The 27,357-nt window shown below is 42.0% G+C and overlaps 1 protein-coding gene, 1 long non-coding RNA gene and 1 pseudogene across 2 annotated transcripts in view; 1 reads left to right on the forward strand and 2 right to left on the reverse strand.

The window, feature by feature from the left end:
• Nucleotides 1-8,808, reverse strand: part of TM4SF4 (transmembrane 4 L six family member 4) — a 28,949-nt gene extending 20,141 nt beyond the window's left edge. The window contains exons 1-2 of the mRNA XM_060638924.3: nucleotides 8,347-8,808; nucleotides 7,293-7,382 (exon numbers count right to left, since the gene is read on the reverse strand). Of these exons, the coding sequence (XP_060494907.2) occupies nucleotides 7,293-7,382; nucleotides 8,347-8,520 (264 nt within the window). The 5' untranslated portion in view covers nucleotides 8,521-8,808. The remainder of the gene's footprint in view (nucleotides 1-7,292; nucleotides 7,383-8,346) is intronic.
• The window catches only part of LOC132683219 (uncharacterized), a 108,331-nt gene that overhangs the window by 26,231 nt on the left and 54,743 nt on the right, over nucleotides 1-27,357 (forward strand). The window lies entirely within an intron of this gene.
• On the reverse strand, nucleotides 10,377-10,678 carry LOC132683217 (large ribosomal subunit protein eL43 pseudogene; annotated as a pseudogene).

Below are 27,357 nucleotides of genomic sequence, written 5' to 3' on the forward strand. Positions count from 1 at the left end.
AAACTCACTACTCAGAGATATTATCAGTCTTAAAACCACTAACTTTTAGTTATGTTAAAGATAACTATATCATGAATTTCATGGTAAAAAATTTTTCATATTAAAAGAAAAGTTATTAAGCTCAAGTTGAATACACGAGGGTAGACATTCTAAATTGTTGTTAAAGTAAACAGGCACGGTGGGGGTACTTGGGTGGCTCAGTTGGTTAAATGTTGGTTGGACTCTTGATCTTTGATCTGAGCTCAGGTCATGATCTCATGGTCGCAAGATCTAGCGCAGCCCTGTGTTTGGCTCTGTGCTAAGTTTGGAGCCTGCCTGGGATTCTCTCTCTCCCTCTCTTGCCCCCACCTGCTCACGCACGTGTGGTCTCTCTCTTTCACTCAAAATAAATAAATAAACATTTAAAAAAAATAGGCAAAAGGCCTGGAAATATCTATGGAAGGAGACACAAAATTGGGAACAGAGGTAACCTCTAGAGAGAGGAGTTGCCAGACTTTTGAGTCAGGAATGTGAGACTCCCTTTGTAGGTTTTGTACTATGCCGATGCTTTCCCTAGTCAAAATGAATAAATAGTAAAGAGAGGCACCACTGTGCAGTGGTCAAGGGCGTGGGTTACAGACATATTGATTTGGGTCTGAGTCTTGGTTCTCTCCTTTATGACCTTGGGAAGTTAGTCTTTCTAAGACCTCCATTTCCTCTTCCATAAGATAAGGCTCAAAAATAAGTACCTGCTCAGGGAGATCATTATGAAAGATAGGCTAATTGATAGTAAATAGGAAATCAAAAGTACACATCTCCACAGGATCAGATAACCTTCAAGTGGGGTAGGCTATTAGATAATGCCCAGTACTTCACTGATAGGATACCTAGAAATCTTTTTTGTCCTACTTCTCTTTTTTAAAGTTTATTTATTTATTTTTTGACAGAGGGAGGGAGAGAGAGAGAGAGAGAGAGCACGTGGGAGCATAAGTGTGGGAGGGGCACAGAGAGAAAGGGAGACACAGAATCTGAAGCAGGCTCCAGGCTCTGATCTGTCAGCACATAGCCTGACACGGGGCTTGAATTCAGGAACTGTGAGATCATGACCTGAGCCAAAGTTGGATGCTCAATCGACTAAGCCACCCAGGCGCCCCTCTTTTGCCTACTTCTGAGTTTTGGATTATTTCCTATGACATTAATAAGCACTTGATAAATGTCATTATTATATTGTAATGTTTTTATTACCATATCCTGACACACTTTACTTTCCACAAATACCGAGAGCATCACGCTTGGCAGAAAAATAACAGGCCAACTCTAAGAACGCACGTTCTGTTCACATTGTTAAAGAAATGTGTTTAAGTATATGCTGTAAACACTTCCCTTGAAAAAGAAGATAAACATGCCCTATGATGAAATGCCCTCGAATTCACCATCTGTCAGCTTTAAAACCTTCCTCTCCGGCAGGCTCTGGAGGCAGAGGACATGGGATTGGACCCCAGCTCTGCTGCTGCCCATGGTGTGTTCTTGGCCAGTTGTGTACCTAGGTTGGCTGAACCCGATGGAGGAACCACTGGGGCCTGGGAAGGGAAGAGGAAAATGGGTGGCTTGGGGACAGCGTTTAGAGACTTGAGTAGTAGCAACGTGTTGCGGAAACATCACTGATGGGCGTGAAGGTTCCTCCTTAACAATTATTCTGAGATATATAGAGATGACCTGATGTATTTTTTCCCCTTTAGGATGTTAACGTTCTGTGTTTTCTGCTTCATCACACTTGGGAAGTGGGGGAGGGCTGGCGGGGTGGAGTGTGATGAACAGAAACTTAACTTGAACGCACCTCTGTTTCCTTAGTTATAAAACAGGGGGTTTAATGCCAAACTCAAAGAGTTAGTGTGAGAATTGAATCCGATAAAGTATAGAAATCACCTGAAATCCCTCCTGAGCATTCATTTGCTTCACTCATTCAACAACCATTTGTGTCCTCCCTACCCAGCCACCTGCTGCTCCTCTCCCTTCCTGGGCACACGGATGCTTGCAACATCTTCCCCCATCCTTGTAGTGCCCTTAGGAAGGGACATGTGTGCATTATCTCTTTCACAGCAGAGGATTTTGAAGCATAAAAAACATTTAGTTTTTTATTTCTTCTTTCAAGATATTCTTCATATTTTATTTCTTCTTTCAAGATGATCTATTATTTCAAAAGAACTGTCTTTTTTTACAATTTTTTAAATGTTTATTTATTTTTGAGAGAGAGAGACAGAGTGTGAGTGGGGAAAGGGCAGAGAGAGAGGGAGACACAGAATCGGAAGCAGGCTCCAGGCTCTGACCGGTCAGCACAGAGCCCGACGCGGGGTTTGAATCCATGAGCTGTGAAATCATGACCTGAGCCGAAGTTGGCTGGTCAACGGACTGAGCCACCCAGTCGCCCCAAAAGAACTGTCTTTCTTAAATTCCCCTCACACTGGCTGTCACACCAAGGAATGCAGAGGTAAAAGAGTCAGTGCTTTTGGCCTCAGGAAATGTTCCCTTCAGAAGTGCTCACACAGGAGGTGTCCCTAGGGGGCACTGGTGAGCCAGGCACTGCAGAAGTGCTGACTCCACATTGAATTTCAGAAGTAATCACTAATTTCAGAAGTAATCACTAATTTCATAAGTAATCAAGATCCTCCTTGGAGACATGTCAGTCAACCATCTGGCCCTGCCTGTGGGTGGGGTGGGCCTTTATCTACCTGATATGCGTTGAGGATGCCGAAATGTTGGCCTGCCCCTAATATCTCCTTTATCAATCTACCCTTCAGTCCCATTATTAGATACTCCTTTGAGTCAAGGCCAAGGTCTTCAAAAGGCTGTTATCTTTTTTTTTTTTTTTTTTTTAACATTTATTTATTTTTGAGACAGAGAGAGACAGAGCATGAATGGGGGAGGGTCAGAGAGAGAGGGAGACACAGAATCTGAAACAGGCTCCAGGCTCTGAGCTGTCAGCACAGAGCCCGACGAGGGGCTCGAACTCACCGACCGCGAGATCATGACCTGAGCCGAAGTCGGACACTTAACCGACTGAGCCACCCAAGCATACCCAAAAGGCTGTTATTAAAGCACAGACTTAACATGAATGAGTGGATAAAATTAAAAGAGATCCTAGGGACTCTGAGAGATCTTTTTTTTTTTTTTTTTTTTTTAAAGGATTAGTGTGCCGGAGACCCTGACCAGCCACAGATAAAGTGCTGGGAGGCCACTGAGAACCTCTTGTAGGGGAGGAAGGGGGTGGAGACCCAAAAGTAAATCCCCCATCTGGGTTTTCAGAGCCCACCTCAGAAGCCACCTTCCTCTCATAGTTTTTGCCCTAGGGCTCACTTTTCTCAACTTAATTTATTAAAAAAAAATTTTTTTAATATTTATTTATTCTTGAAAGACAAAGATACAGAGTGCAAGTGGGGGGGGAGGGGTAGAGAGAGAGGGAGACACAGAATCCGAAGCAGGCTCCAGGCTCTGAGCTGTCAGCACAGAGCCCAAAAAGGAGCTTGAACTCACGAACTATGAGATCATGACCCGAGCCAAAGTCAGAGGCTTAACCGATTGAATTAAGCCACAGCTTAATTTATTTAAAAGAGTGCAGCCCCCAAGTCTGGGCTTCAAGTTTGCTTGGCCTCAGAGGAGAGCTGGCCTCCATTTTCTGGTTTCACCATGAAATATTGGTTAGGTGATCTCAAGATTTTTTCCAGCTCATTGTCTTGCTTTATCTCTACAACCACCATATCCTGCTTCTACTATCTATTGATTATCCTGGTTTTACAGCCAGGGAAGGGGAAGAGAATGATGCAGTGACTTCTGAAAAGTATTCCAGAAAGACTTTAGCAAGGAAGAGAGGACAGAGAGGCCAGGAAACAAATGAGAGCAAGACTGTGGAAACAGCGACAGGATTTAGCCCCATAGCCCTTGGCCTAATTTGTTTCCATCTCATAGGACTTTGTACTTAGCTGGATTTCTTTTTTTTTTTTTTAACATTTATTTATTTTTGAGACAGAGAGAGAGCATGAACAGGCGAGGGTCAGGGAAAGAGGGAGACACAGAATCTGAAACAGGCTCCAGGCTCTGAGCTGTCAGCACAGAGCCCGACGCGGGGCTCAAACCCACGGACCGCAAGATCATGACCTGAGCCGAAGTCAGACGCTTAACCGACTGAGCCACCCAGGCGCCCCTATACCTAGCTGGATTTCTTAAACAGTGTTCTGCAGAAGCCTAGTGTCCCTTAAACGTCTGGCGGGGAATGCTGTGAGCCTTTGGAAAAATAATTTGAATCTTCAGCATTATAGTACTAATCCAAGTATGCTGCAGCCTTTTCCTTTTTGTCTGACAAAATGTTTTAGATTCCTTTCTTTAAAAATGATTATTGCTTGGTGCTCCAGAGCCTGAGAACATGAAGGAAACAGAGCTCTGAAACAGAGGCATGAACTCAAGAACCCTTGGAGGACCCTATAGGAAACACTCCGCCATGCCCACTGTAGGCCATCATTGTGTCAAAATGCAGGCCCACAAGTATCAGGTTCATTCATCTTTTTATTTTTTGAAAAAGAAGTAGGATATCTAAATACTTCCGTAGTATCTCTATTTTCAAAAGCTGGCAACTGATTAAGAACCAAAACAAAAGAAAAAAAAAAGAAAAGGAAAGGAATTTTGCTGGCCACCTAGAGGGTGGCTGTCCCTGCATCCCTGGTCCAAGGTGGCTGTGGTGGGTTGTCTTGGTTGACAGTCTGGCAGAGCTGGTCCTTTGCTGGGCACTGCCCTTGTGGACTATCGGCCAGTCATTTGGAGGAGTCATCCTCAACCCACACCAAGGGCAGATCCTTCGTGGGTGGGGGAGTCGGTTGGGGAGCTCAGACAGACAACCTGAATTGGGCAGACCAAATGTTTCAGGTTTTATTAATGCAACTGTGCTTGTAAAAATATGACTTTTCTCCCTTTCTTTTGGACTTCGCTTAAGTCTATTTAAAAAACAAGGTTCACACAATACTTTGAATATTATTTCACTTTTCACTGTGGTTATATATAAACCTAAAAACAAAAAGTAAACAAACAAAACCCTTGTTTTGATACTGGGTAATCTTCAGCCTTCTACTCAATACCAGAGAATGAGCTGTTAGGTTTCTAAGCAATGACTCTTTTTTAATTTTCATCCAGTTTCTTAATTGCCAGTTCTTTTTCAAATTCTCATCTTCAGCTTATTCTCCAAAAATCCACAAGGTATAACAGGATTACATTCAAAGGGCAAATGAGTTACATAATTCTTCATTTCCCTTATAATTAATTATATAAAAACATACATGTGTAAAACACATGTTATACAACTATATCAAATAAATCATGGTTAATTTTTACATCTCTTTGTAAATGATGATTTTAAATGTTATAATAATCAATGCCAAAAAAAAATGATCCGTGCTTACTTGGGACTCATGATGGTGTTTAGAAGGTAAGAACATTCTCTTTGAATGATCTTTGCACGCAGAAAACCGTAACCGTATGCACAGTATACCAGCCTCAGCCCTTCATATGTGCTCAGTGAATATTTTTTGATTAAATAAAAGAGCAAATAATAATGGGGAAGAAATGTTAGAAAAGATTCTATTTGGGAACAGATGGCTATACCTTTTCCTTTAAGAAGTTAAGTTAAGCTTGAGTAATTCATCATTTGGGGTTCATGAGCCTGTTAGAAGGACAGTTGAACTTCAGGGGGACAACGAGGGCAGGAACAGTCCTGACTCATCAGCCAGACAGTAATTCCAGTTTGACCTTCTTTGTTTTTGCCATATCAGTGTACCCGTGCTCTTAATATTTTTCTTTAAGACAACTCTCTGTTGCATTCATTTATATCACCACTAGGAGTGAAGAGCTAGAAACATTAGCAAAGACAGTGCAGTAGTTTCGAACTTTTAGTTCTTGTTGCTTATGTTCCTGGAGCCTGAAACTTATTCCCCCTTTGTTTTTTGCTTTTTAAAGTTTATTTGTTTATCTTGAGAGAAAGAGGAAGTGTGCATGAGAGAGAGTGGGGGAGGGGCAGAGAGAGAGAATCTCAAGCAGGCTCTGCACTGTCAGCACAGAGCCTGACATGGGGCTAGATATCACGAACTGTGAGATCATGACCTGAGCCGAAGTCAAGAGTCAGACGCTTAACTGACTGAGCCACCCAGGCGCCCGTTTGTTCTCCCTTTGTTAAAAAGGGGGATTATGAGGGTTTGGGATGGCAAAGACCTCTTTCCAATCAAAATTGAATATTCTCTTGATAAAATCAAAAGGACTGAAGGAGAATTGACAAGGGAATAACTTTCTATGCTATTGAAAGATACAGCCCACCTGACTGCCAGCAGAGCCTGTCCCATACTTGGGAAACTCTGATCTAGTTCAACATCTTCATTGTACAGATGAGCAAAGGGAGGCAGAGGGCAGTACAGTGACTCGTCCAGGTGCAGGGATGGGACCCAACCCCACTTCCCAGGCTGGAGTGGTGATGCCTAATCTCTCTAGCTCACCTACTGAAAGATGCTTGACTGCACGAAACAAGAAAGGAAACAGAAGTCCTGAGTCAACAACGTCTGGGTGGAAGTGGGGAAGTACTGGGCACTGAGGCAGTGAAACTGGCAGCAGTGTAGATGGGGAATTTAGAGGGCTGTTGGGGAGGGGCTGTTATCAGCCATTATGCTGCCCCAACTCCCTTTACAGATGAGACAATGCAGGCCAGAGAAGGGAAAAGACTTGCCCACGGTCTCAGGCCTCTCAGTGGCAGAGGGGAGGCTTACAGCCCCCATTCCTGCCTTCCATGCCTGCCATTCTTTTTTTTTTTTTTTTTTTTTTATAAGTCTATTCATTTATTTTGGGGGGGAGTGCAGAGAGAGGGAGAGAAAGAATCCCAAGCACTCTCCACATTGTCAGCATGGAGCCTGTCTCAGGGCTTGATCCCATGAACTGTGAGATCATGACCTGAGCCGAAACCAAGAGTCAGATACCCAACTGACTGAGCCACCCAGGCACCTGCATTCTTTATATGGCCCCACTCCAGTTATCTAGCTGTGACATCCCTGCCTCTTTACAAAATCTAAAATGATACTCGTATACTATAAGTATCGGGGCTTTTTAGTGTTTAAAATTGCATTATTATTGTTATTTTGCACCAGCAAGAAATCCCTATTTAGGTATGTGCCAGCTGCCTCCAGAGTCCTGCCTGGGGCTGGTGATTCATCCCCATCCCCACCATGCCAAGCACAAGAAGACAGTGCACCGTGGACTCATTCTGGCAGCCGCCTTCTGGGTTAACTTACCGCGAAGCGCTTCCCACAGCTCTCGTTGCCGCAGCATCCACAGCAGTCATTGTTCTTCAGGCCCAAGAACACCAGTGCAGGGAAAATCATCTGTCAGCAAGAGAAGCACCTCAGACTGGGTCTGACATGAGAAATGGGAGCCTGTGCCTGCCTGGCTGTGAGTGGAGCTATGTCCGTGATGCGGGACTCAGGGACTAAAAGGGTATGGCAAGAACTTACAGAGCATGGCTGGTGCAGTAGATGGAGTATTAACTGAGTATTACTGAGTGTCTAGTTTCCATGAGGCCTAATTGCAGCTTCAGTGAGGCAAGACTTCAGGACCTGACGCCCTGAGTTTCCATTTACATGGTAGGTTAGGATAGCGATAAGAAACTTGTCTGCAGTCGTTATGAAAAGTGAGTCTAGTCTCTCTCTCTTTCTAAATTGGAGGTTCCCATCCTCTACTGGAAACAAGGGGTAAATGTATCATTAGTGAATGAGTGGAAGAGGAATCCACCAACACCTGCTTCTTTTGGTGGTTTTCAGTCAATCAGTTTGACAGAAAGTGTGTGTCTACAACCCCCAGCACTATCTTGTTAGCATATAGAAATCAGCCTGGGCGGCTCAGGTCATGATCTCGTGGTTCGTGAGTTTGAGCCCTGAGCCTGGCTCTGTGCTGACAGCTCAGAGCCTGGAGCCTGCTTCAGATTCTCTGTCTCCCTCTCTCTCTGCCCCTCCCCCACTTGTGCTCTGTTTCTGTCTCTCAAAACTAAATAAACATTGAAAAAAAAATTTTTTTTAAATATAGAAATTTGGCAGCCCTCAGTCTGGTTCGTGGAATTCGATTGACCCATGAGAACTGCCAGCCCAATCTTGGGAATTCATTACTTATTAAATTTAGTGGACATGCTCTCGTCAGGTCCTAATGGAGAAGGGAAATCATTAAGACACTGACTTTTCGTCATGCAATGCTTGGGCGTTTGTTAGCAATGAAATATCTTCTTGTTCAAAAGTACCCAATTTTAAAAGGATTCGACAGAACTCTCTGGGGGGATTTTAAGGCTTCCCTACTCACCAAGACCCCGCTTCCTAATATTCCTCCGAAAAACCAGACCTCTTCAGAAAGGTGGTCGTTATTGTCTATCACTTTTCCTCCAGGGAAGAATAACAGGATGTTAGCCAGGAAGCCAAACAAGGCAAGGGGGATGAGGGTGCCCCCCAGGCACTTGGCGCAGCCCCCCGTGCACATATTGGGGAAGCACAATACAGGTCTGCGATACAAGGCTCTTCAGCGCTGCCTTCACGGGGTCTCTTCAAAGTTATCAGCCAGAGCGTCCTTGTAAATGTCCCCAGTTCAATCCGTGTTTTGGAGCTGAGAGCCAAATCAGCCTGTGAGCTGTGTCCTTGGAGTTGCTTCTGCTTCTCAGATGTAGCACACCCTTGATGACGATGGACATTTATATATTCTCCCTGACCTGAAGTCCTTTTTTTTTTCCTGCACTCCATAAATGAGATTATGCGCAGAGCAATAATTTTGCCATGGAGACCAATAACCTCTGTTAATAATCCACCAACACAGGCAAGACACTCACATTGTTGCAATCGAACACAGGGCTGGAACAAACAGCATTTAGAATTTGTGCACCTTTAATCTGTCAATGTCACTACCCAGATAAGGAAATATTTCCCCCAGGCTCTTCGTAATCACTGTATAATTGAGTTGCATCCTAAAATCATGTCTCACAAGTACTTAATGGTCTACAGTGTATGTCTTTTTGTTTCCACTGAAAGCCTGGAATGCAAAAGAATTATCCAAAAGAGCTTCTGTTTTCCTCAATAGGAAAATAACAATTTGATGGCCTCATTGGGTATCACTGGGCCCGGACCTACAAAAATTTTTTAAAGGATAAAATCAGAATGATTATTATTTTTTTCAAGTTTGTTTATTTATTTGTAGCACACAAGTGGGGGTAGAGGCAGAGAGGGAGGGAGAGAGACAATCCCAAGCAGGCTGCACATAGCACAGAGCCCGATACAGGGCTTAAACCCACAAACCGTAAGATCATGACCTGAGCCAAAGTCAGACGTTTAACCGACTGAGCCACCCAGGCGCCCTGCAAAGAGCACTTTAAATGCTCCTCATCTTCCGTGAAGAGGATATCATGCCCCTCTATAGGTGAAGACACTCGGGCTCAGACAAGTAAAGTACATTTTGCAAGGTCATTCCAGCATAATAAGGCAAGGAGCTAAGATTATAAATCAAGATGCTATGTTGCCAAAACCTGGGCTATGGTCTCCCTAATAGATGTTCCTTTTCAGAAATTTAAAAAAAAAAAAAAAAAAAAAAAAGATTATCTTTTCAATATAAATAGAATGTCACTATGTGCAAAATATATGGAAACAGTGGGACATACTTCCTTCTGAACAATAATTTTGATTTTGTCCCCTTATTAAAAATCCTATAAATATTCATATATTGAGGTTAAAAAGTCAGATATACAGACAAACAGAAGGATGAAAAGGAGAACCAACTGTGTTCCCACCACCAACAGATAAGGACTGTTATCACTTTTCTGGAAGTTGTTTTCCAACACTCCAAGCAGGTGCAAATCGGCTTTATTTATAACCCTCCAGTTCTTGACAGGGAGTCTTGAGAGTAATCCCACAGAAGAAGACAAGGTTCTAGAAATGTAAGGCTTGAATTAATCATCATTGATGCCACCTTGAAGCTAGGCAGCCCCCTCACCCCCAACCCCCTGGGTCCTGGTAACCTTCTTTCTTTTGCCAGGGCCTTTGGTCCCTAGAATTTCCCATCATGGCATTTGAATAACACTAGTCAACACAACCTTGACATCCTAGACTTTTCAGAGCAGCAACTGGAATTGCCAGTCTACACTATCTGAGAGAATAGATGCTAGTAAAGGGTACTGTGCACCACACCTCAGTTTCCTTCCACAATTTTCTTTCCAATAAAAATTAGAAGGATTTTTAATTTCCAAGTTTTTTGAGAAAGCAAGATTAATGCAGCAAAAATTGGAATATCTAGTTAATAAATTTAACAACAAGCCAAAGTAATTTTGTTATGTGAATTTCCCGTTTATTATAGGCTAGCTAACAATGTTTCAAATGGTAGAATTTCTACTGCTCTTCCAACTTCTTCAGTTGTCTGATGGCTGACTTGACTGTGACCGCAGAAGTGGTTTTGTATGTCCAGGGACCACTGCCTATCGTTTTCATGCACAAACTGCAATGCCAGATACCCACAGCTTGTCTTTTCCTCCTGGTTTTGCCACAGAAAGGGCAAGCGTGCTTGGCCTGCTGGCTTACTTCAGTCTTCTTCACCATTTCCTGAGGGAGGCACCATAACGGATCCCATAATTACTGACCTTCTTGGTATGTTTAGCCATGTCGCCACAAACTAGGTCTGAGCCCAGACAGTCCTTTCACAATTTTTGAGAAGTTGTGGCACATGAGTAACTGTGAGGGAGAGGGCTGAGGTCGTTTATTTCCTGTGTGGAGAAGAGGAAACGCTGATAGTCACTTTTCTGGAATGCTCTGGCCATTGAGACTTCAACACTTGGAGGATGACTAACTCATTTATTGTTCAGCTATTAATTGTGCCTTCAGACCTGCAAGCAGGAAGTGGAACACCTAATCTGGAGAAAAGTGGGGGGAGGGAGGCAGAAATTTACCCCCAGGAAGGGATGGGAGTCACCAACAGACTGCTCTAGGCACTAGAAAAAAATGTTGTGAGATTCTGGCAGTTGTTCTTGTGACACCCAAGCTTGATGGTTTGTTGCTTGCTCTCTGTTGAGCAGTGAAGCCCTTAAGCCAAAAAGGCTCAAGACCTCTTTTTCAGAGATCATAAAGAGCGGGGGAGTTGAGACTGCGTCCCATTTTGGATCCAGTCCTGTAAAAAGACCTCAGAAGTGAAAGCAGATGGCAGCTCTGGGAGGGACATAAAGACAGTAGAGATCTTTGCAGAAAGAATACAAGGATGCCAACATCCTTCAGTGGCAGTCTTGGACTTCACCCTCTGGGAGGTTTGACTGCTGGAGATTAAGCAGCAGGAAGTCCAGGGGTTCCTCTCTGTGATGAGACAGTAAGCACAGGAGTAGGAGATATTTTCCAGGTGACTGATCACCTGCTGGGGTGTGCACAATACTTAGGCGAAGCATAGTACTGTTTCTCAGCCTGCTAAACGTCTTTGCCTTGCAATGGATGAAGAATCATCAATTCAGTGGAATGCAACCAGTCAGTGTGTTTGAAGTGCCCACAATGTGTCCACCAATATGCCAAGTGCTGTTCTGATGAACAACAACAATAAAAATCTGACTGACTTTCTGTCCTCGATGGTATTACAACCTCTTACTTGAGACAAGAGACAATGGAAATCGTGCACAGAGAGTATAAGAATTAACTGCTCCTTAGCAGAAGAACTAGAATAGGCTCTTCTGCTTCTCGGAAAGGAGATCACTCTCATTTATTTATTTATCTAGCACATCATGGAGAATATGAGGGGCCGACACATTCATATTCAGGTGTTAACAATTTAGCTCCCCATCTTTGCTTGCCTACATTAATTGAAACAGCTCCTGAAATGTGATTTCCAAAAGGAGAAAGAAATGACAGAAAATATTAGTGGGCATTGCATGTAACAAGAATTACAGCCATTTTATGAAAGTTTTATAATGTGCGTGTAGATAATGGGTAATAATGCAACATGTTTAATTTACTTATAGATCTCCAAAAGGGATGCTTGGGTGGCTCAGTCGGTTGAGCATTTGACCTCAGGTCAAGTCATGATCTTACAGTTGGAGAATTTGAGCCATCGTGCTTACTGCTCAGAGCCCGCTTTAGATCCTCTGTCTCCCTCTCTCTGCCTGCTTGTGCTGTCTCAAAAATAAATAAACATTAAAAATAATAATAAGGGTCAAAAATATTTTAAGAGCCAATGCTAATCTGATCTAATATGCTCTTGCCTAAAACCCTCAGGAACCTCCCATGACTCTCATACCTTAAACCCATCCCTCTCTAATTTGCCTTCCTGCCAAATCAAGTCAATCATCTTCTTGCTTTCTTCTCTGCTCCCTTCACCTGCTTCCCTCTTCCACATCCCTAGGACTTAGTTCAGTGGTCCCTCCTTCCAAGAAGTCTTGTTGTACCAGAAAAGTGTTTCACAGTCAAGGTATGTTTGTAAAAATCTAGATAATACAAAGTTAAATAGACTTCTGAATGGCATAACTTTTTAGGGCTTGTAATTGGCAAATGCACTTGTAATTATCGAAGGAAAGTTAAGAAATGTAGTGTCCAGTGTTTCCAAAACTTCACCATGCACAACACTCTTCTGTTTTGCCACATCCTGAGGGACTAGGTTACCCAGAACATCCTTGGGAAACTTGGAGCTTGTTCATTTCCCAAGTGTTTGTGAAGGAATCTGTGTTAGCAGGGAGAAGGGGAGGGGTCATTTGAGGGAAAGAAAGGGTAACAAGTGAAAGTTGAAGATGGGATGAAGCGTGGTTTGGGGGAGCTGGATCATGCAGAGGGGCGTGAGTTGGGATCAGGACTGGGAACCAGTTCAGCCTCCACTGTCCTGAGGGATGGGAGATAGCTGGCCTGCAGGAAGGCAGTAGCTAATCTTAGGTGGAATGGTAAACTCTAGTCCTTCATACTTGGGGTCATTTCAACATGTGTGCTCTAAAAGGGGCCCGTGTCCTGGTTGAGATGAGACTATAAAAGGTCCAGATGGCCTGGAGACTAGATGACATGGGGCCCACTCTCAGACTTCTCTGTCTCAGAAAGCTAATAAGAGTTGTCATCCAAGCTTAACAGGAGACAAATTTTACAGAGCAATCGCCATGTGTTGGGCACTAGTCTAAGGGTTTTGCATTACTACTTGTTTAATCTTCAGAACAACCTGCTAAGGTAGGTCTTGTAATTATTGTCCCTACTTTAAAGGTGAGGAAACCAAAACAACTAGTAAGTGTTGTTCTAGTTATCTATCAAGGTATCATAAGGCACGTTAGAGCTTTGTATTTGGAATAGCAACCGTTTTATTATACATATCATGATTTTGTAGGTGAGGAATCAACTGGGTGATTCTTCTGTCCCAGGTGGTGTTGACTGGGGTTATTTGCTCTTATTCAGCTGAAGACTGCGTTGCATTGGTCTGTAGGGCCCATGAAGGCTTCACTCACCTGCCAGGTGCTTTGATGTAAAGGGCTGTAAGACTGGGCTCAATGGGGCCCTCACCTCCCCCTTTAGTTTTAGGGTTCTTCTTGTGGTCTCTGTAGCAGTGTAGTCAGATTTTTCATGGTGGCTTAAGGATCCAAGAGACAAGAAAGTGGAAGCTGCCAGTTTCTTAAGGCCTGGGCCAGAAACTGGGACAGGTCTCCTTTTATTATATCCCCTTGGTCAGAATTGTCAGAGTCATCTCAGATTCAGTGGAAGGGGCAAAGACCTCATCTCTCCAGGAAAGATGTCCACAAAGTCTTTGATACTTTAAATTGTCACAATGGTCGAGGTAGGATTTGAACCCAGGAAATCTGTCTCCAGAGACTGTGCTCTTAACTACCACAGTGTAAAATCTTGGTAACCCAAACTGGCATCTACTCTTACATTATCACAAGGAAGGCTGCCTGTGTGGATTTAGTATCAGATTAAGGGCTTTTCTTAGTTATAGGCTGAATAATCTGGGTAATTCCCTCTATTCATATGAGTAGACACAGCCCGAGTTAAGATTTGGGCTTGGGGATCTTGCAGGTGCCATTAACAAGTAAAAGTCAGTATTTCTAGCTGTTTTCACAACCGGAAAGAGCAAATGCACGCATGTGCTGCCTTATGATTCCAATGGGTGTTGTGTGGCCCTCTCTGTACAAAAGGACACAGCTTGACCTCTCAGAGAAGCATGAGCCCTGGCTGATAAATCTGTCCAAGAGAGCTGCCCAAATATCGACTGGTTTTAGCATTGTTTCATGTCACTATGGTTATAGGTAGAAAATTAACTTTCAACAGGAACTCAGCCTCCACCCACTCTCCATAAAGTATAACATGACTAACTGAGGGTTCTCATCCTCTTTTTAAAATGAAATCTACTCATGGGCTGCAAGAGAGACCAAGTTTAGAAATCCACGTTAAGGTTTTTACAAGGCAGGGAAATTTTAACACATTTGTTCTTTTATATTTACACCTCTGACTTTGTAAGATTATACATTATTCTCTTGGTCTGTACCTTTGGGTAGGTATTTCCCCAATTATTTTTGATACTATTTTTCCCTGGTCATATTTGCTTTAAAAAATTCACATACAGATTAGAAAGGAAGAACAAAAGCAGAAAGAAGACAATTGAAATTTGGAAAATAGTATTGAAAACAACTGGGTGAAAGCATTTATCATATCAATGAGCTAAAATCATGTCAATTTTAGCTTTCATTCATTTATTCTTTTAGCATATTTATTGAGCCCTTATGTATCAGGCACTGAACTAGGCACTGGAGAAGTGTTAAATAGAGCTGATAAGGAAAGGATGATAAATACTGATAATGTTAACAATAGAAAACATGCCTAGTACTCATTACATGCCAAGCAATATATTTCTCATAGCAACTGTATAAAGTAGGTTCTATTATTTTTTATTTTTTAAAAGCTTATTTATTTATTTTGAGAGAGAGAAAGAGCATATGCAAGCAGGGGAAGGGCAGAGAGAGAGAGAGAGAGAGAGAGAGAGAGAGAGAGAGAATCCCAAGGGGGCTTTGCATTGAATGCCTCAATGCAGGGCTCGATTTCATGACCATGAGAGCACGACCTGAGCCGAAATCAAAAGTCCAGCGCTTACTGGACGGAGCCACTCAGGTGCCTGTAAAATAGGTTCTATTATTAATGTGCATTTTACTGATGAGAAAACTGAGAGACAGAGAGTAACTTGCCCAAGACCTTATAATTAGTAGCAAGAGCTAGGATTTGATTCCATGCAGCCTGTGCTAAAACAAACAAAAGTCTGTGCTCTTAGCCCCACATGCTATGCTGCTTCTTGTTAATCACATAGTCTCAGAAACATAATAGCCAGCTGTGACCTGTGCCATGGCATAGAGGAAGCCATGAAAGCGTATATAGTGGCAGGGGGATGCAGGTGAGGCAGGAAAGGCTCCTCTGAGAAGGTAAAAATGCTTCTTTGAAACTGTTCGTTGTCAGGAATAAATCTCAATAAGGTTATGTAGTCAATATTTCTTGTACACTTGTTACATGCTATGTATGACTTTAATGCTTTTCATCTTTAACTCATTTTATCTCTACCACGTCCCTCTGAGGTGGTTACAGTAACTGCCTCTTTCTTATACCAGAGGAAACAGGCTCAGAGGGGTCTGGGGCTTGCTGAAACCCAAACAGCTAGAAAGCATCACGTCAGCCCTTGAACCCAAAACTACACACTGCTTGTCTTAATGAAAGGAAAAGGTAGTGCTGGAGGGCTCATGCTGTCCCACTGCCTGAAGATGCTCACATTGATTGACTTTAAGGACTGATTCCAAACTATAAAAGGATGAGCAAAGAGAGCAAAAAGTATGGTTAAGACCACATTCTGAGGCAGCGAAAACATTAAAACCAAGTTTTAAAGACAGAACTTAAAGTGCTGATCATATCAATGAGCTTTGAACTTTGAAAGGTCAGTTTTAACTTTCACACGTTTATTTTTTTTGGCATATTTATTAAGCCCTTATGTATCAGGCACAAGAATGATATCTAGGACCGATCGATATTTGGGCAGATCTCTTAAAGGTGTAGGCAGCTGGTGTGACATGTACTTACTCTGTGCTGATTCTGCTGCCCTTCCTCTGTCAGTGGTGCGGTCCAGAAGTCTGAGTTCAAGGATATACTTCCCTCACTTGAAATTGAATGACCAGCTCCAAACCACGGGAAGCCAAAGTGAAATACACTGTTTTCCTTTCATAGACTTTGAAGACTGAACTATAATTGCAAAAAAAAAAAAAAAAAAAAAAAAAAAAAAAAAAAAAAATTAATAACAAAAATAAAATAAAAAACCTTCCTACCTAATTACGATCTTTAAACCTAGAGGGTAGAAAATACGTCCCAGAGATCTTTGATGGTCTTCATAGTACCCGCTATCATATGAGACACATTGCAGAGGCCCAATATATTTCTATTGAGATTAGCATTACTGTGACTACCCATATGTATACTGAAGCTTCTAGGAAAGTTATAGACCAGGGCTTCTCAAACTTTAATGTGCATGTGAATCATCTGCTATCTTGCTAAAATGCAGATGCTGATCTAGAAGGTCTGGGATGGGGCCCGAGATATTGCCCTTCTAACAAGTTTCTAGGCGATGCTGGTGGTTTTGTCCTAGGAAATACATATGGCCCTAGGATCACAGTAAAGTTGTACACAGTTATTAGTATATTTATTTGGGGCCAGAAAGATACCCTCCCTTTGACTTTCCACTGGCTCTGCCCTTTGTGGGGTATTTCAGACAGTTGCTACTTGCTCTAGTAAATTTCCATTCTTGAGACAGTCATGGACAACTTGGGGATTTCAGAAGATTCTGGGATTAGAAGAGAGCTTCTCATCACTCTGGCTTGCCCTGTTTTCTGCATGTTTTAAGGCAGTAGTTCTCAAAACGTAAGCCCATTAAAAATTCATGCTGAGGTCCAGTAGGAAGGGCCCTACTGTTCAGCAGTCTTCCTGCCTTACTCATGTATTCCCTACTGCATTCCATGACACTGTTATTCCAACCTTCTCTCACATTCTTCGAGCTTTCCCTTCTTCCCCCAGCCCCTCTCCTTTGCATCCTGTAATCTCTCCTCCCATGTTGTGGTTATGGAGGCCCAATTTCCTCCATCCATCTTCCTTTTAGATTTATAATATTTTTATGCCAACACTCCCTCTTCAACCCAAATTTTATCTTTATTTTTATTCATTTGTATGTTTTTTCTTGTCAGAAAGTTAATTCCCTCACCTGTGCTTTTTCAAAAACAATGAACTTGTGTAGGGAAACAGGGAAACAGAACTTGTGTAGAAAGCTTAGAACTATCGATTACATATGCTACATTTTCCCTGGTCACTGTGGACATTGTACTTATTTTGGCCAAATGTTAAACAAACAAATGTTAAAATCAATATTCATACAAAATTGAGGCCAAAGCCAAAGATCAGCTTCATAGAACAAACATGAGCTATATGAGAATTAATCTGAAACTTTACCAACATGCCTAATTATCATTGCAATTTTATTATTTGAACTTTTAGTAGATGAAATTAAATTGTAAAAAAATGTTTGTTTTTTGAGGGAGAGACAGAGCATGCACAGGAGGGGCAGAGAGAGAGAGGGAGACACAGAATGTGAAGCAGGCTCCAGGCTCTGAGCTGTCAGGACAGAGCCTGACGCAGGACTCGAACTCAGATCATGACCTGAGCTGAAGTCACATGCTTAACTGACTAAACCACCCAGGCACCCCTTAGTAGAGTAAATTTGTAAGTCTGACTAGCCTCAGATCAGTAATTACTCAACACTGTCTACCTCTAGATTTCTGCTGCTGAAGCCAATATCCTGCATGTTTATGATACTAAATAGCTGTTCATTTAACTGAAGCTGGTGGAAAAACAAGGTATTTGGGGACACCTCACTTTTGTCTAATACTTCCTTGTTTTCTTCATACCAGGTTTTTTTTTTAAATAAAAATCATATATATTTAAGGCATGCAAATGATGATTTGACATACATATACATAGTGAAATGACTACCATAGTCAAGCAAATTAACATATCTTTTCACATAATTGCCTTTGTTTTTGTCATGAGAACACTGACATACACTCTTTACACAAAATTTCCAGGATTCAATACAGTATTATTAACTATAGTCATCATGTTGTACAGTAGGTTTCTGTTCATTCTACGTACTGCAACTTTGCACCCTTGGCCAATATCTCTCCATTTCCTCCACCTCCCCGGCCCCTGGTAACCACCATGCTACCTTTCCTTCTACGTATTCAATATGTAGATTCTATGTATAGGTGAGATCATGCAGTTTTTTCATTCCGTGTCTGGCTTATTTCATAAGCACAATGTCCTCCAGATTCATCCTTGTTGTAAATGACAAGATCTTTTTCTTTTTTAAGGCTGAATAATATTTCATTGTATATATATTCACAAGATATGGAATCATAGCATTACCCTGTCTGGATCAAGGATGATTTATCACAGATGTCATTGTGTGATTTTGGAGTTTCTCCTGCCCATGACATTTTAAGTGGTAAAGTTATCTTTATGCTTTTAATATATCCTCCTAATATGTAAAGAATTTCCGATTTGACTTTTCCTTGAAAGATATGGCTTAAATGGAATTTAAATAACCATGAATGAAATGCAATTCCACCAAGGTCAGCATTATTTTATTTTTATTAAAAAAATGTTAAATTTCATATATTAAAAAAATAAATAAAAAAATAAAAAAATAAAAAAATAACATAATGAAACCTTAAAAAAATTAAAAAAAATTAAAAAATGTTTTTAATGTTTATTTATTTTTGAGAAAGAGAGAGAGAGACAGACAGAGCGTGAGTGGGGGAAGGGCAGAGAGAGAGAGAGGGAGACACAGAATGTGAAGCAGGCTCCAGGTTCTGAGCTGTCAGCACAGAACCCAATATGAGGCTCAGACCACAAACTGTGAGATCATGACATGAGCTGAAGTCTGAAGCTTAACTGACTGAGCCACTCAGACACCCCAACAAAGGTCAGGATTATTGCATAAACTGTCGATTGATGTCCCTATTGATCTATTTAGTAGTAGTAGTTAACAGTTGCTTTTGTATATAAAATAAACAACTTTCACAATCATGATTATTTTGGCATTTTACCCTTACAATTGTAAACGTATACATTTACACTTTAGCTGTCCAACAGAACGTTAATGAAAATAGCATGTGAGGAGACTCTCCATTCTAAGTTATAGCTGGGATGGTTACCTATCTTTACAGGTGGATATTCAGATATAAGATATCTAAATGACGTGACAAGCTGTGGCAGCCTGTATTTCTAAAGATGACTGTACCAATATATATATATTTACCCTCCATGCTGTTCTCACAACGTGAGAAAGAGAGTCAGATCTATGTTCCTTCCCTTTGAAACTGGGTGGAAGTTGGGGTACCTGGGAGGCTCAGTTAAACGTTTGACTTTGGCTCAGGTCATGATCTCATGGTTTGTGGGTTCGAGCCCCACATCAGACTCCATCTGACAATCCCAGCCTGTTTGGGATTCTCTCCCTCCCTCTCTCTGCCCCTCCCCTCCTCGTGCTCTCTCTCTTTCTCTCAAAAGTAAATAAATAGACATTTAAAAACAGAAACAAGGCGCTCCTGGGTGGCTCAGTCGGTTGAGTGTCCGCTTTGGCTCAGGTCATGATCTCACAGCTCCTGGTTTTAAACCCCACGTCAGGCTCTGTGCTGACAGCTCAGAGCCTGGAGCCTGTTTAGGATTCTCTCCCTCTCTTTCTGCCCCTCCCCCGCTCACACTCTGTTTCTCTCTCAAAAATAAACATTAAAAAATTTTTAAAAACGATAACAACAACAAAGAAACTGGGTAGAAATGACACTGAGGCTAGGTCATAAAAGGTAATGCAACTTCTGCCTGGTTCTCTCTCTAGGGACTCTTGCCCTGGGAACCCATCTACTATGTTGTAAGGAAGCCCCTACGTGAACATTCTGGCTAACAGCTATGTGCTGTGCTCACAACCAGCATCTACTGCCAGATACATTGGATGAATAAGCTTTTTTTTTTTTTTTAATGTTTATTTATTTTTGAGACAGAGAGAGACAGAGCATGAATGGGGGAGGGTCAGAGAGAGAGGGAGACACAGAATCCGAAGCAGGCTCCAGGCTCTGAGCTGTCAGCACAGAGCCCGACGAGGGGCTCGAACTCACCGACCGCGAGATCATGACCTGAGCCGAAGTTGGAAGCTTAACTGACTGAGCCACCCAGGCGCCCCCGGATGAATAAGCTTTTGATGATTCTGGGCCTGTCTTCCTGCTGAAGCCCCAGGCATCGTGAAGCAGAAACACCAGAAGCTAGCCTCCTGTGCTCTGTCCGAATTCCTGACCCATAGAAAATAGGAGATATGATATATAATTATTATTGCTTTAAACCACTAAGTTTTATTATGCAGCCAGAGTAACCATAGCATATGCCTTGTAATTAGGGTTGCCAGATAAAATATAGGATCCCCAATTACATTTAAGTTTCAGATAAACAGTGAATTTTTTTTAGTACATCCCATGCAGTTTCTGGGATATACTCATACTAAAAAATTACTTGTTGTTTATGCAAAATTTGAATTTAACTGGCCATTCTGTATTTTTATTTGCTCTCTGGCAATCCTACCTGTAATATGAATCTCTGTGGAATCTGCGCTATCATCTTCATTGATTTCCTACAACATTGGGGAGGCCCCAAGTGTAACTGTGGACCCAGGTATGCAGCTTACCCAAAGCTGAGGCTCAAGCAGAAAAACAGATTATGGCTGACTGCAGCTGGAACTGAACTTTCTTCCTGCTGTGGCTCACAAGCTCTGATCCTCGGTCCCATTTATATGATTGTTTCAATTAGAGCTGACAAATGGCTGCAGAAAACTATATTTTGAAGTTTATTTATTTTTTATTGGGAGAGAGAGAGAGAGGTCATGTGTACACACGAGGAAGGGAGGGGCAGGGAGAGAAGGAGAGAGAGAATCCCAAGCAGGCTCCCCACTGACAGCGGGGCTCGATTTCAGGAACCATGAGATCATGACCTGAGCCGAAACCAAGAGTCTGTCACTTAACCCACTGAGCCACCCAGGCACCTCAGAAAACTATTTTTAAATGTGAAGAATACTCTGAAAAAAAGTCTTTACTTTTTGTTTCCCCTGTAAAACTGACCATGATGCATCTTAAGACCCCTTCTGATAAAACTGCTGTTCATTTGCAGTCACACTATTAAATGAAGACTCTCCTTAAATTTCTATATATGAGCAAATGCGATATTGTAGGGCTCCACATTTTAAAATTGTCCTTTTTCTTAAATTTTTTTTTTCCAGTAATGAAAACCAAGTGAAACAAGACGATATCTGGGGATTTACTTCAAAATAGCCACCGGCGTGGGTGGGTGTAGAAACACAACAACATTGGCCAGGGCTGGGAATTTGGTAGCTGGGAAGTTGATGATGGTTATTTGGGATTTGCTTTACTATTCTCTCTATTTTTATCCATATTTGAAGTTTTCCATGATAAAGAGTTAGAAGGAAGGAAGGAGGTATCTATATATATAACATAGCTAAGACTATTTTATGCTTTAGAATCAGAGACTGATAGAAGTAGAAAATAATCTAGCCCAAAGTAGTTATATTGTAGATGATGTAAGGGAGGTCTGGTGAGATAGTGACTAAATCACGGCCACACACTCAGCACTTAACAGAAGCCTTTGAATTCCATGCCAGTGTTTCACATGGGTCACATTATACTGTATTCTTTAATCTTTCCTGTCTCATATATCATAATTTTATAATCATTAAAATTTTGGAAGCTATTTTTAAACAATTATATTCCCTTGGATCTCAAGAGGAATGCATGAATTCATTTATCTTCTCCAGAAAAAGATTTAAGGAAATTTATTAACACTTGAATATAATATAATATAATACACACACACACACACACACACACACACACACACACACTAATAAATAATGAGGGAGGGATCAAAATGATCTAAAAGGAAAAGTGGGTTCAGAAACTCAAATAGAACCAGGACTAAAGATAGTAGTCGTCAACGAATTCATATACCCTAGAAAGTGGTAGGATAATAAGAAAAAAAAAGTTGCCCACAACATCCAGAATGGATTTGACTTTCACAGTTAGATGTCAATACTATTACAAGCTGGTCTGACACTCATGATGTCATTTTGTTGGACAGAGACAATTTTTATAAAATGTTTATTTATTTTGAGAGAGAGAGAGAGAAAGAGAGAGAGAGAGAGAATATCCCAGGCAGGCTCTGCTGTTAGTACAGAGCCTGACACAGGGCTCAGTCTCACCAACTATGAGATCAAGACCTAAGCCAAAATCAAGAGTCAGACATTTAACAGACTGAGTCAGGTGCCCCTGAACAGAAACAATCTTACAAATATCTATATCAAAAGAGGTCACTCTCAGACCATGATTGAGACAAAAACGAGGTCACTGTGCAACACAAAACATTCCCCTTGCTCACTGACTGAGTGTGACTCTCTAGTCTCTTCTCCCCACGAGAAGACCTGTTGGGATGTCCAATCATAGAACTCCCTCCAGGGGTGCCTGGATGGCTCAGTTGGTTAAGCATTCAACTCTTGATTTCGGCTCAGGTCACGATCTCATGGTTTGTGGATTTGAGCCCCATGTTGGGCTTTGTGCTGACAGTGCAGAGCCTCCTTGGGATTCTCTCTCTCTCTCTCTCTCTCTCTCTCTCCCCTCCCCCTGCGCTCTCTCTCTCCCTCTCTCAAAAATAAATAAACTTAAAAAAAAAACTGCCTCCACTTTCTGACAATCCAGAGTAAGTCCCTGCTTCCTAAGACTCTCCCCTGAATTACCCAACTGAAGCTCAAATTATTTACTAGCTTCTTTCTGACACCCTCTTACTGAGATGCTCCAGGTTCCTCCATGTATGTGTTGCCTTCGCAGCAACCTGCAAAAGCTCAGCTAGTTCAACTACAGGTTTTCCTGGTGGTCTTCGTCTGGAGAACATTGATAAAAGCAAAGCCAATTATCTGTTAGTACCATTTCTTCTATGAGACAATAACAGTGCCATCAGAAATGCATGTCTTTTGGCTCTTTAAAGAGTGCATATTTGCACTTTTGTGGCATATTTGGGAAGGGCAGTGGTAAAGATGGGCTAACTTTATGGTGCTTTATTGTGTCAGTATTTTTCAGACTGAAATCAGTAGTTATGAAAATTAAGAGTGCCCGGAGTATTTTTAGGTGTGATAATGTGTTTTACTTGTGTGCATGTGTTTAAAGTACTTATCGTTTGGAGATAGTTACTGAAATCCATCCAGGGGAGAGGGGAAATGAGTGGGTGGAGGTGTGAATGGAAAAAGACTGGTCATGAGCTGATAATAATTAAAGCTGCGTGATGAGTATAACAGTTTATTATGGTATTTTCTTTACCTTTAAAATTTTCCTTAATAAAAAGTAAGAATAAGAAGATTCCTGGAGTCCTCGCTCATGTGTGTTTCCAGTTTGGGGAGCCCCAAGGCTAAATGAGGCTGTGTCTGAATATGCTGAGAATCAGGGTATTGGAATTTAGTAGAGGATTCCAGAGTTATATGTGAGTGTGGAGGTGAGGCAAGGACAGACTTTTGAAAGATGTTGTCCAAAGGGGTTTGGATTTTTAGGGAGATTCTAAGCCAACTACACTGTAACATCCATCAGACAGGGGTGGGTAGCTGGGTATGAGGCAAGTGAGAAGGAATGTGAGATGGAGAACACAGCAATTGGAATAGTAAGTAAGAGTTCAAACCTAGAAATAGCCCTTTAGTAGAGACCACCTAGAGTGCTTCAGGTCATATCTACTGCTGTGGAAGGGATTCTGAAAGCTTACTTTGTTTGTACTGCTTGATTCCAGACTCCAATAATTTCACTTTTCTTTCTTTAAAAAAATTTTTTTTAATGTTTATTTATTTTTGGGAGAGAGAAAAAGAGACAGAGTATGAGTCGGGGAGGGTCAGAGAGAGAGAGGGAGACACAGAATCTGAAGCAGACTCCAGGCTCTGAGCTGTCAGCACAGAGCCCAACACGGGGCTCGAACCGACGAACCGTGAGATCATGACCTGAGCTGAAGTCAGACGCTTAACCGATTGAGCCACCCAGGCACCCCAATTTTACTTTTCTTAAGTTGGATACCAAGATCTCTAAGGTCTAGCAGTTAAAAATCAAACATTATGTTTTTGAAAATGAATTTTTAAAATTTCTCTCCATATTAATGGGTTTACCTTCTTTTACCTTTAAATAGTTCTGGAAAGAGGAAATATTTATTAATTCAAAGAACAGTATTGACTACCTGGTATATACTAGGCACAGGCCTACATGCTGGAGATAAATGGCACCTGAGCTTAGGGTCTAGTGAGGAAGGGAGAAATTAGTCCAACAATCTCTCAAATATAAAGATACAAATTAAGCTAAGTGTTTTGAAGAGTACAGGGAATTATTAAAGCATATGATTTATTCCAGTTGGAAGAATTGCCTGTGTAAGTAGAACTCTTTGGAATCTGGGATTAGGGAAAATGGAAGGATAAGGCAGCGTCATGGAATAGGATAAGAGCAGACTGTTGGTCTGACTGGTCAAAAGCCCTGGTTTTTATTCTGAAGATAAGACAATGAGCGCAAAGTGACATGCTCAGCTGGGGATGAAATTTGTGGGTAAAAAGAGTTCTAAAGTGACAAAGCCATCTTAGCTAACAGAAAAAATGTCATGATCTGATGCATTCACTGAATTTTCCCTTCATTGAGAAATCAATTTCAGTGGTAGGAACTCAGAAGCCTGAGGCATGTGGTAAGTGATTGTTATCACATATTTGGATGAAAAACTATCAGCTAAAAACAGTAAAATCATATGAGTAAATATCTTGTGTTTTTTATCCACATGGAACTCATGTATTGTATCCATTGGTAGTTTATCTCCAAAGATGTTTGGCTTCAATCACTTCCTTGCCTTTGGGTACACATTGCTACTCCCCCATTAAAAGATAGACTCTTCCTCTTCCTTAAATCTGGGCTGGTCTGTAGTTGCTTTGTCATCAGAAAATGGCAGAAGAGGCTCTGGACCTCTAGGCTTTAAGATCACTGACAGTTTCTGCTTTCTTTTTCCTGGAACCTTGAGCCATCACATAAGAAGTCTAGACTGCTCTATGAGAGAAAGTTGTCATGTGGAAGGGTCACTGAGATACCAGAAAAGGGAGTGAAGAAACCACCTTGGATGCCCAAACCAGGCAAGCCTTTAGATAACTCAGCTCCTCACTTACTGTTATTGTACAAAAACAAGCCAACTAGGTTGACTCAACCCCCAAAACCATGACAGTTAATAATACATTGTTTTACGACACTCTGTTTTGGGGTGGTTTTGGTAATAGGTAACCAGAAATCACCTTTAATGACCAGTACCTGCAAGGAGCAGAGCTTGTGCTCCACAAATGCTTGTCTGTCTTTTGTAGAGTATACCAGATCTGTCTAAATTCCTCCGCAGCTTTAAAAAAATTTTTAAGTTTACTTATTTTGAGAAAGACAGAGACAGCGTGAGTGGGGAGGGGCAGAGAGAGAGGGACCCTGACAGAGAATCCCAAGCAGGCTCTCCACTGTCAGTACAGAGTCCGACTGGGGCTCGAACTCATGAAACCCCAAGGTTAGAAACCAAGAGCCAGACTCTTAACTGACTGAGCAACCCAGGTACCCCTCTCTGAAGCTTTTAGTAAGTGGCACTGGGGAAAATTAGCAGAATGGGGTGAATTGTCTTGCACACAGTCCTATGGGACATGTGTGAAACGACAGTGGTCAAGGCAATACTAATATTTACTGAGTCTCTGTTATGAGCCAGGGGCAGCACTCAACACATGCTATCTCATTTCATTCTCAAAACAACCATTCAAAGGAAGTGATATAATCATCCCCATTTTAGAGATGAAAAAACTGAGACCACACAGTTGCTGAATGGCAGAGCCCAATGGATCTGTTTGATTGCAATGCCAGTTCCCTTGCCTAAAATGTGCACTTTAGTCTGGAGGGAATTCATTGTAAGTCACCTATGGAAGTTACTGAAAAGTTCCTATGATGCAGTGGCAGATTCTTAGCAATTGTCCCTCGGAGCCTGACCTGCTTCTCTGATGTTTACCCTTTGTGTGAATGTGGGGAAAGGTGTATTTGAAGGTGGAGGGGATATGGTAATGGCTGTATTGGCGTTCACCCGTGCTCCCTGGGATAACAGCCAAGTCTCCTCCTTGCTATCCACAGATGTGCTCCCCAGCATTCAGTATCACCCAGGTCAGAGCTCCAGAAAGCTCCAGCACTTATCTGAAAGCTAGAACATTCCCAGATCGTGGAGGGGGCCAAGAGAAACAGTCATGCAGTATGGCGCCGGGGGGTGGGAGGGTGTGGGGAGGCCAGCAAAAAAATGATCTGCCACATTCCTTCAGACCTCCACCCGGGCAGGACGCTCATTCCTCCAACACCACTCCTAAACCTCCCAGATAGTGCAGCCTCCACTCTCGGCCCAGAGGCTTCCCTGAGACCGGGAGGGAGGTGAAGGCACCCACGTGAAAAGCTCTGCTTCCAGCGATCTTCCTCTTGGCTTCAGATGCTGAGATCTAGCTTGGCCTCCCTGTGGCTTAGACGTCTGAAACCTCACTACTCTTCAGTACACAACTGGTGTTTCATCCTGCTCCCGGCTTGTTGACGAATGTACGTTGAATATGCTTCAGATATTCTTAAGATGTCTCCTTCCTCCCCCCGCAGTTTTTTTCTTTTCTGAGGGTTTACCCTCCTTCCTCCTGCTTGTAGTCGTCTTTTCTCTTTTCTCTCCACAATTAGGTTTAGGAAAGAAAAACACAGAGACACTCTGTTCCTTCCTGTGGAGTTGGGACTCTCCTTGGGAAGAGTCTCAAAGGGAGGAGTCCAATGTTTGTTGACTGAATTAAGTAATGCTGTGTTGTTCATCTGGAAAGAGAAGTGAAGTTATCATTTCAAGAGCTTGGGGCACCTGGGTGGCTTAGTCGGTTAAGCTTGCAACTTCGGTTCAAGTCATGATCTAACAGTTCTTGAGTCCAAGCCCTGCACTGGGCTCTGTGCTGACCGCTCAGAGCCTGGAGCCTGTTTTGGATTCTGTATCTCTTTCTCTCTCTGCCCCTCCCCCACTTGCACTTTGTCTCTGTCTCTCTCAAAAATAAACATTAAAAAAAATTTAAAAAAATAAAAGGGCTTAAAACACCACTGCACACCAGGGAAACTAGTACTAAGCACTTACTGCATCCCAAGTATTATACTAAGCATGTTAGCTCAATCCTTAAAATATTCTGTGAGTT

This window comes from Panthera onca, chromosome C2 (assembly GCF_046562875.1).
Source record: "Panthera onca isolate mPanOnc1 chromosome C2, mPanOnc1 haplotype 2, whole genome shotgun sequence".
In the NCBI taxonomy this organism is placed as follows: Eukaryota; Metazoa; Chordata; class Mammalia; order Carnivora; family Felidae; genus Panthera; species Panthera onca.